The sequence below is a fragment of the Megascapheus bottae genome, chromosome 28, assembly GCF_031878675.1.
Source record: "Megascapheus bottae isolate mThoBot1 chromosome 28, mThoBot2.hap1, whole genome shotgun sequence".
NCBI classification, from domain to species: Eukaryota; Metazoa; Chordata; class Mammalia; order Rodentia; family Geomyidae; genus Megascapheus; species Megascapheus bottae.
In genome coordinates this window covers 287,740-302,685 of record NC_143536.1, presented here as the reverse complement: position 1 = coordinate 302,685, position 14,946 = coordinate 287,740, and the positions used below count along the sequence as shown (strand labels likewise).

The following is a 14,946-nucleotide window of genomic DNA, read 5'->3' as shown; positions in this document are numbered from 1 at the left end:
GAGAGAGCTGGCCATGCACCCCAGATTTGTTTTTTTTTTTTTTTGGTGCCCTGTGGCTTTAAAGATGGGACAGCTGTCCATGGATGGAAGTCTGTGGTGACACTGGTAGAGACCTTGAACAGCCACAGCTTCTGCTGCACAGGAGAAATACTTCCAGGGAGAGGGGTTTGAACTCAGTGCACCGACTCTGCCCAAGTACTTCCTGTGGGAGCTCTGGGAGAAACCTTCCACTCCTGCCTTGCCCCACGGTGTGTCCTGGCCATCCTCTGCATGCCTTCTCTGTGGCCTCAGCACTCTGCGTTCTCTCCACCCATCCGGAAGGTGCCTAATCACTCCCAGAGTACTCACGTTGTGTAGGACATGGCAGAGCCTTGCAGAAGGAACATGTGTGCCCTAGTAAGCTGGGTATGTTCAGACACCCCCTAGAGAGTCTTAAAGATAAGGCAGGAGGGTCACCTCAGATGCTAGAAACAATGGCTTGGGCCACAACCCCATTCTGAGTGTGATCAGACAGCGCAGGGCTGCCTTGCAGACATGCTTTGTCTGGGGATCTGCCATGTAGACTGGGGTCCTGGCAGAGCCTCTGGAATGGCACCATCCCTGTGTGTGTGTGTGTGTGTGTGTGTGTGTGTGTGTATTTATTTATTTTCAGTTTGAGACAGGGTCTTGAACTCTGCGTCTGACACTCTTGCTCACTGGCTAGCACACACTCTACCATCTAAGCACCAAGCTCTTCCAGCTCCCCAGCTTCATTTTTGTGTGCCAGTTCTAGAGCGTGAACTCAGCCTGAACTCTGTCCCTGAGCGTTTTTGCCCAAGGCTAATGCTCTACCACTTGAGCCACAGCTCTGTTTCCAGATTTTTCTTAGTTTTAGTGGCGGTATGAGTATCACGAGGCCAGGGGCCAGTGACTCCACCTGTAATCCTAGCTGTTCATGAGGCTCGGATATGAGGATTGTGGTTCAAACCCAGCTCAGGCAGGAAAGTCTGTGAGACAATGATCTCCAATTAAGCACCAAAAAGCCAGAAATAGATCTGTGGCTTAAGTGGCAGAGTGTTAGCCTTGAGCAAAAGAGCTCAGGGACCGTAGTTAGGCCCTTAGATCAAACCCCAAAACAAAGGGAGAAAAAAAAGGGGCTGGGCGTTTGACCTAGAGGTAGAGTGCTTGCCTGGCATGCACAAAGAACTAGGCTTGATTTCTTGGTATCACATACATAGAAAAAGCTGGAAGTGGTTCTGTGGCTCAGGTGGTAGAGCTCTAGCCATGAGAAAGCCCAAGGACAGTGGACAGTGCTCAGGCCCTGAACTCAAGCCCAGGACTGGCCAAAAAAAAAAGTCTCAGATCCAGTTTCTGATGTGGGCACGATGTCCATGACTGATCAAAGAGCCCCACACCACACAGGAACACACTGAGCATTGCAATGCCAGGCCACAGTTCAGCACTGTTCAAGATGATGAAAGGTGGAGACAATCCAAACGCCCATGACGGTGCATGAAATGTGATCTACATCTATGAAAAGGGGGAAATTCTTCCTGCATGCCACAACATGGACGAGCTTTGAGGCCACTATGCTAAATAAAGGAAGTCAGCCGTAAACAGACAGAAGTATATGGTCTCACTTTGCCTAAGGTCCCATGCTGACAGAAGGATACCACCATGCCCTTAGAATTGCAGAAACGGTCAGCTGTATGCTCAGTGGCTGTCATGAAAATGAACTGTTGGCAGTGCCTGGGCACAGCATCTGTGCACTTCAACAGCCTTCCTTCAGTACTCCTCAGACGGAAAGTACACCTAGCCTTCACTGCCCCTCAGACGGAAACGTCCTTGTAAGAAGGGTCTCCTTTCTGAGACTTCTCTCTTTTCCTTCTGCATCAGCCTCAGCTTGACCCCAAATGATCTCAATCTTCTAGACAGAAGCTGGATGCCAACGATAACACAAATCCCGGTGAGTGGAAGCTGAGCTGTTCCTGCCATACTGAGATCAGCCCAGCAGTGGGGGAGCCTCTCACTCAGCAGAGGAGGGGTCCCCACACACAGTGCATGGTGGTCAGGACAGTGATCAGCTAGGGCCAAAGCACTCTGACCTCCTGGTGTCTGTGCTAGTGTCCTTTCAGATGTTTATGTGCAGAAAAGCCCTTTCCCCACAGTGAGGCAGCAAGGCCCGGGTCCCTGTCACCAAGCACTTGGGGCACATCATTATTTTCCACAGCCATCACACCAACATCCTAAGAACCTTCAGGTCCCTGACATCACAACAAGAACACAGTGGCCTTACCTTTTTATCTCAGGTCTACCTGCTTCTCTGTGTAAGAGTGAGACCAGCTGGGCTGCAGCTTCCAGAAGAGACCAGCCTGACACAGAGATCTAGGTTAGTCGTGGGCACAAGGCATCTCACTGCCCCCATTCCACCCAGGCCTCCTCTCTTCTATCCGGCCTCATCCAGGCCAGCTGCCCAGTGTGTGTGACGGCCTGAGTGTGCACATGGACAATTCCAGCACACACACACCTCAGCAGTCTCTGGACACCCTTGAAGCCTTACAGGGACAGTGCCAGCACACACACACCTCAGCCGACTCTGGACACCCTTGAAGCCTCTGCAGCAATTGGCCTGAATGAGAGTCGGGTGTGGCCAGTGGCAGCCTCTCCCGGGGTCTGCCCCCATGTCCAACCCAGGACCAATTGGAGACAGCCAGTTAACGGGTCTCATGGCCTCTGATCTGAGCCTCCTGAGTAGCTAGGGTTACAGTGTGAGCCACTGGCTACTGGCTTGCCTTCTATATCTTTTTTTTTTTTTTTGCCAGTCTTGGGGCTTGAACTCAGGGCCTGAGCACTGTCCTTGGGCTTTCTCAAGGCTAGAGCTCTAGCACTACCACTTGAGCCTCAGCACCACTTTTGGATTTTTCTGTGTATGTGGTAACCAAGGAATTGAGCCCAGGGCTTCATGCATGCTAGGCAAGCAGTCTACCACTAGGACATGCTCCTGGCCCCATCTTCTATATCTTAACGGAAAGACAACCCAATTTAAAAATGGGCCTAAAGATACTCAGCATCATAACCCTCAAGAAACAGGACACCATTTTCTATACTCAGGTGATGGATGGGTAAGCAAGTAAGTGAAGAATAAGAAGTGGCAAGAATGTGTAAAAACTAAACACTGAAACATTGCTGGTAAGCGTGTGCTATGGTTCAGCCGTTGGAAAACTGATGCTTCCTCAGAAAGTTAGAGAATCACCATACGACACAGATTCCACCCAAAGGTATATGCTTCCAGTAACTGAAAATAGGGATGGATACACGGAAAACATGAGGTAAATGTAAAAAACGAAATGTTTTGAGACAAGGTCTCACTGTATAGGTCAGGCTGAGCGTGAACTCACATCCTCTGGCCTTAGCCTCTAGGGGGTTACAAACCAGTTCTACCATGTCTTGCCTGAGGCAAGTTTAATCAAGTAGTTTAATGGAGCAAAGCAGACTGTCTCTCCCTGTCCCTGTCTCTGTCTCTCTGTCCCTGTTTTCTGTCTGTCTGTCCCTGTTTTCTGTCTGTCTGTCCCTGTCTTCTGTCTCTCTGTCCCTGTTTTCTATCTGTCTGTCTGTCCCTGTCTTGTCTGTCTCTCTGTCCCTGTCGTCTGTCTCTCTCTGTCCCTGTTTTCTGTCTGTCCCTGTTTTCTGTCTGTCTGTCCCTGTCTTCTGTCTCTCTGTCCCTGTTTTCTATCTGTCTGTCTGTCCCTGTCTTGTCTGTCTCTCTGTCCCTGTCGTCTGTCTCTCTCTGTCCCTGTTTTCTGTCTGTCCCTGTTTTCTGTCTGTCCCTGTTTTCTGTCTGTCTGTCCCTGTCTTCTGTCTGTCTCTTTCTCTGTCCCTGTCGTCTGTCTGTCTGTCTCTCCTCTCTCTCTGTCACACACACACACACACACACACACACACACACACACACACACACACTCAATGATGGTTTAGGATTTGTTACAAAGTAGTAAACGGGGTGGCAGAGGCTGGAGCTTCCGCAAGTGCGGGATGTGGCGAGGTGGGGCTCGGTGCGCAGGGCCCTGGCGCCTCCGCCCCTCCCCTCCTCTCCCCCCCCACCCCCCCTTCACCCCCGGCCGCCCCGCCCCGCCCCGCCCCGCCGGCCCCTCGGGGCTCCCGCTGGGCTGGGGCCTGGGGGGGCCGTGGGGAGGGGGGCGCCCAGCACGGGGGACACCGAGCCGCGGGCCGAGCGGCGGCCACGCCCGGGGAGGGGCGCCCGGCGGACCGGGGCGGACCGGGAGGACCGGGGCGGACCGGGGCGGACCGGGCGTCCTGCCGCGACCGCCCGGACCCAGGGCGCCATGGCCGCGGCTCGGCCCGAGCTCCCCGGCGCGGCGGCCGCGGCCCGGAGCCTGGCTCGGGGCTGCTGGTCGGCGTTCTGGGACTACGAGACCCCCAAGGTGGTGGTGGTGCGGAGCCGGCGCCTGGGGGTCGTGCACCGCGCCGTGCAGCTGCTCATCCTGCTCTACTTCGTGTGGTGCGCGGGGCGGGGGGGGGGCGGGGGAAGCAGGGGGGGCGGAGGGGCGCGGGGCGTGTGGAGGGGGAACGGGGGCGCAGGGCGGGGGGGAGCAGGGGGCGGAGGGGGCGCGGAGGGGCGCGGGGCGCGTGGAGGGGGAACGGGGGCGCGGGGGGACGGAGGGGCGGGGGGACGCTCACGGCTCGGGCCCGGCGGGGCGCTCGCGGCCCCGTCGTCCCGGGCCGCCTCGGGAGCCGGCGCCCCCGCCCGCCCGCCCGCAGGTACGTGTTCATCGTCCAGAAGAGCTACCAGGAGCGCGAGACGGGCCCCGAGAGCTCGGTCGTCACCAAGGTGAAGGGGATCACCGCGTCGGGGCGCCGAGTGTGGGACGTCGAGGAGTACGTGAAGCCCCCAGAGGTGAGTGCGCGCGGGGACGGGGCGGGCGGGCGGCGGGGACGGGGGAGGCCGGGCGGCGGGACGTGGCGGGCGGGGACGGGGGACGGGGCGGGCGGGCGGCGGGACGGGGCGGGCGGGGACCGGGGACGGGGCGGGCGGGCGGCGGGGTCGGGGGCGGGCGGGCGGGGACGGGGGACGGGGCGGGCAGGACGGTGGGGACCGGGGAGGCCGGGCGGCGGGACGGGGCGGGCAGGGCGGCGCCGCCCACCCACGCCCTCCGCCCTCCACCCCTTCCCCGCCTAGGGGGGCAGCGTGTTCAGCGTGGTCACCAGGATCGAGGTCACCGCCCTGCAGGCCCTGGGGACCTGCCCGGAGGTGAGCGCGCGGCCCAGCGGGGATGGGGGGTCCAGCAGGGTGGGGATGGGGGGGCCCAGCGGGGTGGGGATGGGGAGTCCAGCGGGGTTGGGGGGCCCAGCGGGAGTGGGGAGGGGGCCCAGCGGGGATGGGGGGCTCAGCGGGGATGGGGGCTCAGCGGGGATGGGGGGCCCAGCGGGGGTGGGGATGGGGGGCCCAGCGGGGTGGGGATGGGGAGTCCAGCGGGGTTGGGGGGCCCAGCGGGAGTGGGGAGGGGGCCCAGCGGGGATGGGGGGTCCAGCAGGGTGGGGATGGGGGGCCCAGCGGGGATGGGGGGCCCAGCGGGGTGGGGATGGGGGGCCCAGCGGGGATGGGGGGCCCAGCGGGGGTGGGGAAGGGGGGCCAGCGGGGGTGGGGCTGGGGGGGCCCAGCGGGGATGGGGGCCCAGCGGGGGTGGGGATGGAGGGCCCAGCGGGGGTGGGGATGGGGGGCCAGCGGGGTTGGGGATGGGGGGCCCAGCGGGGATGGGGGCCCAGCGGGGGTGGGGATGGGGGGCCCAGCGGGGATGGGGGGTCTAGCGGGATGGGGGGTCTAGCGGGGTGGGGAGGGAGGGCCCAGCGGGGATGGGTGGCCCAGCGGGGGTGGGGATGGGGGGTCCAGCGGGGTGGGGATGGGGAGTCCAGCGGGGTTGGGGGGCCCAGCGGGAGTGGGGAGGGGGCCCACCGGGGATGGGGGGCTCAGCAGGGTTGGGGGGCCCAGCGGGAGTGGGGAGGGGGCCCAGCGGGGATGGGGGCCCAGCGGGAGTGGGGAGGGGGCCCAGCGGGGATGGGGGCCCAGCTCGCCGTAGGGTCCGCGGCCCACGCCCAGTGTCTTCCCCAGAGCCTGAGAGTCCAGAACGCAGTCTGCCACTCAGACGACGACTGTGCGCCCGGGGAGCTGGACATGCTGGGCCACGGTCGGTGCGCGGGGGTGGGGTGGGGGTCCGAGCCGAGCCGGGCCCCAGGACCTCACAGCCGCCGTCTGCCCCCAGGACTTCGGACCGGCCGCTGCGTGCCCTACTACCACGGGCCCGCCAGGACCTGCGAGGTGTCGGCCTGGTGCCCGCTGGAGGACGGGGCCTCCGCCAGGTGCGCCGGGCTCCTCACGGCCCTCCTGGACGGGCGGGCGGGGAGGGAAGACTCAGCCCCTGCCCGTGCCTCCGCAGCCAGTTCCTGGGTCACATGGCCCCGAATTTCACCATCCTCATCAAGAACAGCATCCACTACCCCAAGTTCCAGTTCTCCAAGTGAGACCCGGGAGGGGGCTGGTGGGAGGGGGCCGGCGGGGAGGGGGGCAGGCGGGGAGGGGGCCGGCGGGGAGGGGGGCAGGCGGGAAGGGTCTCCGGCGGGGAGGGGGGCAGGCGGGAGGGGGGCCGGCGGGGAGGGGGGCCGGCGGGGAGGGGGGCCGGCGGGAGGGGCTCCGGCGGGGAGGGGGGCCGGCGGGGAGGGGGCCGGCGGGGAGGGTCTCCGGCGGGGAGGGGGGCAGGCGAGAGGGGGCCCCGGCGGGGAGGGGGGCAGGCGGGAGGGGGGCCGGCGGGGAGGGGGCCCCGGCGGGGAGGGGGCCGGCGGGAGGGGCTCCGGCGGGGAGGGGGCCGGCGGGGAGGGGTCTCCGGCGGGGAGGGGGGCCTGCGGGGAGGGGCTCTGGCGGGGAGGGGGCCGGCGGGAGGGGCTCCGGCGGGGAGCGGTCTCCGGCGGGGTGGGGGCCGGCGGGAGGGGCTCCGGCGGGCGTGCCTGCTGGGCTGCGGGGCACGAGCCTTTCTTACCCCTTAGGGGAAACATCGCGAGTCAGAGGGGAGATTACCTGAAGCATTGCACGTTCGACCACGACTCTGACCCTTACTGCCCCATCTTCAGGCTGGGCTTCATCGTGGACCAGGCCGGGGAGAACTTCACAGAGCTGGCCCAAAAGGTGAGGACAAGGAGCGGGGCGGGGCAGCCCGCCGTGCCCTCTGGGGTCTGTGGCGTAGGCACTGAAATGGATCTTGCCATCAGGCCCCACAGCAGGTGCTAGCCGCTCCACAGGCCTCCCATGCTGGACATTCACCTTTGGCTTGGAGCAGCCTGGAGGCGGGGCTCGGCTCCTAAGGGCTCTGTGCCCCCCTCCACCCCACTCTTGCCTCTTTCTGTGCAGGGTGGCGTCATTGGGGTCATCATCAACTGGGACTGTGACCTGGACCTCTCTGAATCGGAGTGCAATCCCAAGTACTCCTTCCGCAGGCTTGACCCAAAGCATATCCCTGCCTCCTCAGGCTACAACTTCAGGTACCTGTCCTCAGGCTGTCTGGGTCCATGACAAACTGCAGTGCACCCTGGCTTGTGGCTTCTCAGAAGTGGCCCTAGGAAGATGGGAGTTCAGGAATACTGGACCCCAAGGGTCAAGAAACCTGGTTAGAGCTTCTTGTTCACCCCACCCTAGGTTTGCCAAGTATTACAACACAAATGGCACCACCACTCGCACACTCATCAAAGCCTACGGGATTCGCATTGATGTCATTGTGCACGGACAGGTACATGCAGCCCTAATACTGGGGCCGCCATCCCTGCCAGCCCACCATGGGGGTTTTGTCTAGGCCTGAGCTAACACAGCTCCATGTCCCTGGCACCCCTTCTCAAGCCAAATGTCTAAAAGCAAGCCTGTTCTCCCCAGGCAGGGAAATTCAGCCTCATTCCCACCATCATTAATGTGGCCACTGCTCTGACCTCCATTGGGGTGGTAAGGAACCCATCTGTGGGTCTGGGTGGGGTTGCAGGGATCTGCCAGCCTCTTAACCACTGGTGTCTACTGGCCTTAGGGTTCCTTCCTGTGTGACTGGATCTTGCTAACGTTCATGAACAAAAACAAGATCTACAGCCATAAGAAATTCGACAAGGTGTGTGCCCCAAGACATCCCTCAAGTACCTGGCCCATGACCCTTGCCCTTGTTCTGGGCCAGGGTCCTCCGCCCAGTTGTCACTCCCAGGACCAGCTACCTATCCCTTCGTCAGGCCAGGAGGGCCGACCTCGGGACAAGGGGCAGAGCTAGGCCTCGCCCCATTTCTGACCCATTCCAGCAGATGGGGGACACTCTTGTCTCATAGGACAGAGGTGTTTTACATGAGGAGCCCCCACAGGATCCACACCCACAAACCCTAAAGTTCAGCCCAACTCTGACTACCTGTCCTTGCTAGGCTGCAGTCCTGGGCCCAGTAGGGCCCCAGAAACAGAGCCTTAGCTGCTTTGGCAGCTGAGGAGGACCTGCACACTCCAGCAGTCTCTGTATATCTCTGTGTAACTGGGAACCAAGAGCTGTGCTCTCCCTCCTGGCTTGCCTTCCTCCCCTTCCCAGGGACTATTAGGGAGAGGCAGAGTCCTGCTGCTGTTTCCTCCCCAGCTGACCCCTTCACAAGACTTACCCTTTCCTGCACACCGACCATCCTTTCCTGCTCAAGACAGAGCAGTTCTAAGGGGCTCCACCCCTGCTCTTGGGACTGGGGAAAAATCCTCTCATGTTTTATAACTCCAAACTGCCTAGATCCTTTTCCTTGGAAGTTATAGCATGCTCAGAACCCAATAAAGTTGTGACTAAAAGCCTTCTGGCCTTGTTTCTGGGGGAAGGCTATGACCCCAGGAGGGTACAACACAGGGTGAGCATCTAGACAGGCACACCATGTTCAGAACCTGTGCAGGGGGCAGGGGCAGGAATGCTGTGATGGGGAGTAGGGAATGCATAAAGCTGTCAGTTAATGACATCAGGGCTGGGGGACAATCTAGTTACTGTGTCCTTGGCTGCAGTCAGGGGAGTGTTGTTGCTGGCTGGACAGAGTGCCAGGAGCCTGGAACTTGGTACATAAGCACATGTGGGCAGTAGTGTGCTAGGTGCTGGAAGGCATACCATGTTACAGGCCAGGATACTGAGTCTCAGGGTGGTAAACACAGGGAAGGGCAGGGAAGACTTGTCATGCATCCCTGCAGATTGCATTTGGAATGCCTTGTGGATGCTCCACTGGTGTTTGCAGAGAGCTTAGATGCTGTCTCACCACACTCACCAAGTTCTCCCTCCCTTGGGTATGGCCTCCACAGGTTACCAAACACCTGATCTGTTTTGGCTCACTACGGGTTTAGCTCTTCATGGTTTTGGAGAAACCAGTCTTTCTAGTTAGATCCCTGGACAGCTCCGAGGCCCTGGTTTCTTATTTCAGAGCCCCAGGCTTGCCTGAGTAACCCAGGCCTACTGGCGCCAGTGGCTGTGCCACTGGACCACTGGGCAGCCCTGTCAGCTCCCTTCACCCATCCTCTCTGCTTCTGCTTCCAAGAAGCCTGGCGAGTCAGTCCCCTCCGCCGCCCGTCACTGCCTAATTTGATTTGAGCTCCACTAAGAGGTCCCAGAACACTGGCTCAGTCCACATTCCAGGCAGGCAGGTCCTAGTGGTGTCCAGTTTCTCCCTACAGATGCTAGATGCTAACTTCTAGAGACGAGGATCACAGCAGAAACACAACAATCACACTCTAAACCACTGTAGGGCCTTCCTGGGGGGCTCATATTGCCTATGGTTTCAGAATTTTAGATCGACAGATCTGTCTAGTGCCCTCTTAACTCTGATCTAAAGAAGTGGAGATCAAAGAACACACTTACCCAAAAGTGAGATGCATAGCCTCATCTGAGATTAATGAAGGGACCAGATGTCCTGGCACACAGAGGGGACCCTGCAGGGACTAGGTAGGCTCATGGCAGATAGCTACCCTATCTACCAGGTTCAACCCAGATCAAATTCCAGGCTTCACTCTGGATGTATGGAGCAGACAGAGACATCCTTGACTGCTCTCAATGGGGTCCAGAGACAATGAGAAAATGTCTCCTGGTCTCTCCAACAGATTTTTGCATCTGTACTTCCTGGAAATGATTCAAGACCTGTTCCCACAAGGATGCAGAGGAAACATTTCTCCAGGGAGTAAGTGAGATTCCAACTCCACCAAGGCCATGGAACCCACCTATCCCGCCTCATCCCATACCTTACTTCAGGACCAATCTCAGGTTCTGAATGAGAGGCGAGACCTGAGATGGGCAAGGATAATTTGGAAGGACTTTTCCTGTGACCTAGCAGGGTATAGAAAGCTGATGCCTCAAAGCACGTTTATTCATGGGAAAACACCCTTTACATGCTACTTTTCTCAGCTCATGACGTGCTTCAGCAGGTGCCTGCTGATGGAGTCATTCTCTACTTCTGCACTCGTTTATGCCACCTCTGAGCTTCCCATGGTGTTCTCTGCTTCTGATTGCCTGGATTCTGGTCATGAGTTTGGAAAGTCAGGTGGTCAGGTACACAGCCACTTGGAGCACAGGGTCCCTGATGCAGATGCCAGTATGTCCTCGGCTTGGGCTTGCTAAGAGTTGGATAGAGGACCTGTCTGCAGTAGCCACTCCAGGGTCTCCTGAAGGTATAACATGCTATAGTGCTGGGCAATGTTCTGGAAGATTCCAATTTGTTCCATGAAGATCTGTGGGAACAAAGAGATAGATTGATGCTGGTCCCACCTAGAGAGGAGAGGCAAATAGCATCCTATCAGAGAGAACTTCCCACCTGTGTGGACGACGAGGGAGAACAGCTCACCTGAGTGTGGATGGTGAGGGAAAAGTCTCCTGCACAGCTGCAGTACACAGGCATGTGGGTCTCCTTCACACCATGACACTTCAGGCAGATCTGAAATGAGGGAGCAGCACCACGAGGCTCGGCTCATCAACAGGCCAGCTGTGCTGTAGCCCTAGGGCCACTGGGGAGGGACTCATCTCCTTGTGCAGCCCCTTCCCTAATGGCTGCCAGGGCAGGTCCCTCAGACTTCTGCTTAGGTGGCCCTCGGCAGGACTGCCTTGCAGCTGGCAACACTCTACTCTTCTGCTGCTCTTTTGTTCCTTGACACTTAACTGTCCACTCTCCACCAAATCAAGTGCCACAAGGCTGTTCCTGCCTATGGCCACGGACGCCAACGGACGTTGACAGAATGATCTGGCAGGGCACAGGAACAAGGACTGCCCACTGGGAGGTGTCACTTTCCTACAGCACACTGTCACTCAGTCCCCTGGGCCCACTGAGGGCACTTACAAGGTCCTGCAGAGTGAAGGCCATCAGCTTCCTCTGTAGAGCTTCTACCAGGGCTGCCTCAATGGCAGCCGAGTCATAGGCAGCCTGACAGTTGGAACAGAGCCACTGAGGAAGGACAGTTCCATCCTAGGAGACCAGGGAAGGGTTAGTAGTCAGTGTGCATGGTGTACATACAACTACAGTTGGCAGCATCTCCACTCCAGTAGGGGACATTTGGGCCTAGAGGACAATCACCACTTATGACTGTATTCCATACCATCTAGGACTCCCACCCACACTGACTTTTAATAGGACAACACTGTAGAATGTGACAGCAAAGTGGCTTAAGGGCTGTGTGTCTGCTTTTAGTCCACAGAAGAATGAGTGAAGGGAACAAGAACAATTCACAGTGGTGAACACAACAGGAGCTGTGTGATTGCCCCACATGTCTAGAGGCTCTGATCTGCCAGGAGGGCCCCACCTCTGGCTTCAGAAGTGCTGAGTACAACCTGAGAGAAGGAAGAGTCTTTGCACAGGTCCAGGTCTCGGCAGAAATTACAGTTGTGACAAATCACCTCAGGAAGCACATAGGAGCGGCAGGGGTCTCTGAATTGGGCTTCCTCAGAGAACTCGCCAACGTCCACCAAGCGAAGCAAGTCTCTGTTCAGCTTGTTCACCTGGTTGGTGATGTTTGTGTCCAGAGATAACACCTGTGAAAAGCACAGCTTATCAGGAAGCATCACCCAGGCCTTCCTGCACTCCATCCAAACTGGAACTGCTCTGCCAGCTCCTGTTTCTCAGTATCATTTCATTTCTTCTTCAATCCCAATAGACTATCAGGGGACCACTGTTTTTATATAGTACAAGTTCCCTGATGGTAGGTGGAGGATTCACTGGGGAATTTGCCAAACATTCGTCAAAAGAGATAACACTGACTGGGAGTTTGGCCTAGTGGTAGAGTGCTTACCTAGCATGCATGAAGCCCTAGGTTTGATTCCTGGGTACCATATACACAGAAAAACCTAGAAGTGGTGCTGTGGCTCAAGTGGTAGAGCACTAGCCATGAGAAAGCTCAAGAATAGTACCTAGGCCCTGAATTCAAGCCTCAGGACGGGCAAAAATAAATAAATAAATAAATATTTAAAAATCTTTCAGGATGAAGCTAGAGCGAATCATGTTGAGTGAGATAAGTCAAGACCAAAGGACAAAAGGCGCATAGTATCCTGAATATGTGGATATTAGATCCAAACAGTACAAGAGCGATGACTCAATATTTGGGTACCTAATGTTATGGACATGGCCTTGGAGATATAAACATAACTACAAAGACATAAAAATCTATGATGGGCTATATACTATATAGATTAATATCTATGATATACAAACCCTCAGCTTAATTATAATTATGTTCTCAAACCTAAGTACCAGTGATTGTATATAGATTCCCTTCTTGAATACTTGTTAAACATGACATTTGAAATATGTAAAAATCAATGTTAATAAATTAATAAAAAAATCTTTTAGTAGAGAAATCTGGAATAATTGGATTCCCTACGTAGGATCCTCAGCTTACAGATAGATGCATATAGTATAAAGATGAAGTCAAAATGGACCACTGACTAAGGGCAGAATCCAAAATTATAGGACTTGAAGAAGAAACTAGGGAAAAAAAAAATCTTTGTGCCCTTAAAGCCCTAAGCTCCTAAGATATGACACCAGAGACACATAACATAAAGGAATATAACGGACTTTTAAAATACAAAACAAAAACCACAAAGAACTTTCAACAGTAAGAAAAACAAAGGGCTTGGAGTATAGCTTAGCGATAAGAGTATTTGCTAGTACTTATAAGGTCCAGGGACAGTAAATGCTGAGAAGTATAACTTGGTTATTGTCTGGTAACATGACTCCTCAATGAACTTCAGGCCTGCCTTTCCCAGAAAGGAAGCTTCCAAGTCATCTCATTTGGTCTTGGAGTTCAGATATGGTTCTGTGGTAGGCCCACTGTTGACATGACCTATGAACTTCCTCTGTCTTCTACCTGTCACAACTTTCACCCTCACATCAGCTCTCTCAGCCTAGAGCCTCCACCTTTGCACATGGAACCAGGTCCCTCAGAGGCCTCCTCTTCAGGGTACCATCTGTGAACTGGCCTGCCCCTCCTGGTACACTGTCAGTCCTACTGAGCCTAGGGCCTCTCCTGTCTTGTCACATTGGAGTCCAAATGCTTCAGCAGTATGTGACAGAGAGGTAACAAATGCTAGTGGAATGACTGTGGGACACATGTGACTCTGACCTTGCAGACGTATTTGATAAACTCCAGAGCAGGGTTATTGAGCAGTAAGTGTGAACCCGGGAGGACAGGAAACATCTCTGAGGGCTCAGTTGAGTTCCGAGAGCCTGTGATTTTCTTTTGAATCTTCTGAGTGATGGTGAAGAAGCTCTGAGTGAGCTCATTTGCCACATAATCTTGAGAGAAAGTGATCATTCCTGGGAAGAGGATAAGATGTAGAGGGAAGGATTTGGCCAGTCTTGACCCTTGGAACCTCCCATCCATCTGCCTGGACCACCAGAGATGTGTAGCAGGGTGGGATCCTAACACACATCAGTGCCTGTTGTGACAGGGAGTGCTCACCAGGAAGGGCTCCTGCTGCTACCTCGGTCTCCTGGGAGAACTGGCTGGCACCCCTTCTTTTCACAGGGGTGCTGCCTGGGGCATTACGTCTCAGCTCATCCTTCATGCTGTGGTACACGGCCACGATATATGCTGCAGAAGAGAGGCAGGCACAGGCCATAGGCTTTGAGAGATGGTACTGTTAAGACATGGTTCAGAATCTAAGGGAGCCCTTTAGGGCTGGTCTGACTGCTAGACAACATGGATGAAATGTTAGTATTAGTGACAGCTTTATTTGCCCTAAAATAAATCCTAAGTCAGCTGAAGAAATAGACACAAGAATGGAATTTGCTGATACTTGGTTCATGCTTAGAAAGACCAGCACATAAACTTCACACTGGACAGTGAACCAAAACGGCCCGCTATAGCAGCAGAATGCCGCCTGAAAGGGCCTGAGCCCACATACTTGCAATGTTAGGAGATAACTTGAAAAGACTTTTAAGGAGGGAGGTAAAGATATAAGTAATCACACATGAACCACCTGTCAGTACAGCTGTGGGGACACATAGAAAAGTGTGCACACCTGATGACAGTTTAACTTGCCATGCTCAACATTATTTGTTTTAACAAATAGCCCTGAATAACAAAGGGGTATAATTTATATGCCCTTGGCATAACCTGGATAACTTGGTTTGCAAACACCAAACAAGACCCCTTAGCAAAAAGTGAGGCTTGGGGCCGGGAATTTAGCCTAGTGGTAGAGTGCTTGCCTAGCATGCACAAAGACCTGGGTTCGATTCCTTGGTACCACATACATAGAAAAAAGCCAGAAGGGCTGAGGCTCAAGTGGTGAGAAAGTCCAAAACAGTGCTCAGGCCCTGAACTCAAGCCCAGGATTGGGGGAAAAAAAAAAAAAAAGGTAAATAAAGTGAGGCTCCAGAAGCTAGCAGCGAGTGTGTTATGCCAACATACTTCCAGTGATGTAGGCAACTGAGCTGCTGTAAACAGAT

General features: G+C 56.1%; 2 protein-coding genes across 5 annotated transcripts in view; one reads left to right on the top strand and one right to left on the bottom strand.

Moving 5' to 3' along the window:
* The first annotated feature begins 4,318 nt into the window (after positions 1 to 4,318).
* Positions 4,319 to 8,373, top strand: P2rx2 (purinergic receptor P2X 2). Of its 2 annotated transcripts, XM_090320520.1 has the most exons (11): positions 4,319 to 4,498; positions 4,759 to 4,894; positions 5,177 to 5,248; positions 6,107 to 6,182; positions 6,258 to 6,354; positions 6,432 to 6,512; positions 7,036 to 7,174; positions 7,397 to 7,527; positions 7,682 to 7,772; positions 7,913 to 7,978; positions 8,058 to 8,373. In XM_090320520.1, exons 1-11 carry the CDS (start codon positions 4,323 to 4,325, stop codon positions 8,286 to 8,288), a joined length of 1,296 nt encoding a protein of 431 aa, XP_090176646.1. In that variant the 5' UTR covers positions 4,319 to 4,322; the 3' UTR covers positions 8,289 to 8,373. The 2 variants fall into 2 exon arrangements, with proteins under 2 accessions (XP_090176646.1, XP_090176647.1); XM_090320521.1 differs by lacking the exons at positions 5,177 to 5,248; positions 6,107 to 6,182 and having other exon boundaries at positions 4,319 to 4,430.
* Positions 8,374 to 10,354: 1,981 nt separating this feature from the next.
* Pole (DNA polymerase epsilon, catalytic subunit) overlaps positions 10,355 to 14,946 on the bottom strand; it is a 57,533-nt gene continuing 52,941 nt past the window's right edge. For all 3 annotated transcript variants that reach the window (XM_090320367.1, XM_090320368.1, XM_090320371.1), the window contains 6 exons: positions 13,958 to 14,089; positions 13,619 to 13,812; positions 11,832 to 12,032; positions 11,344 to 11,469; positions 10,855 to 10,944; positions 10,355 to 10,741 (listed from right to left, as the gene is read on the bottom strand). In XM_090320367.1, the coding sequence (XP_090176493.1) occupies positions 10,628 to 10,741; positions 10,855 to 10,944; positions 11,344 to 11,469; positions 11,832 to 12,032; positions 13,619 to 13,812; positions 13,958 to 14,089 (857 nt within the window). In that variant the 3' untranslated portion in view covers positions 10,355 to 10,627. The remainder of the gene's footprint in view (positions 10,742 to 10,854; positions 10,945 to 11,343; positions 11,470 to 11,831; positions 12,033 to 13,618; positions 13,813 to 13,957; positions 14,090 to 14,946) is intronic.

Bases quoted from the DNA above. Each gene is read 5' to 3' on its own strand.
- P2rx2 (XM_090320520.1), top strand. From the start codon at position 4,323: ATGGCCGCGGCTCGGCCCGAGCTCCCCGGCGCGGCGGCCGCGGCCCGG. The intron at 5,249-6,106 runs GTGAGCGCGCGG...TGTCTTCCCCAG, and splicing joins CCCTGGGGACCTGCCCGGAG to AGCCTGAGAGTCCAGAACGC. The intron at 7,528-7,681 runs GTACCTGTCCTC...ACCCCACCCTAG, and splicing joins TCCTCAGGCTACAACTTCAG to GTTTGCCAAGTATTACAACA.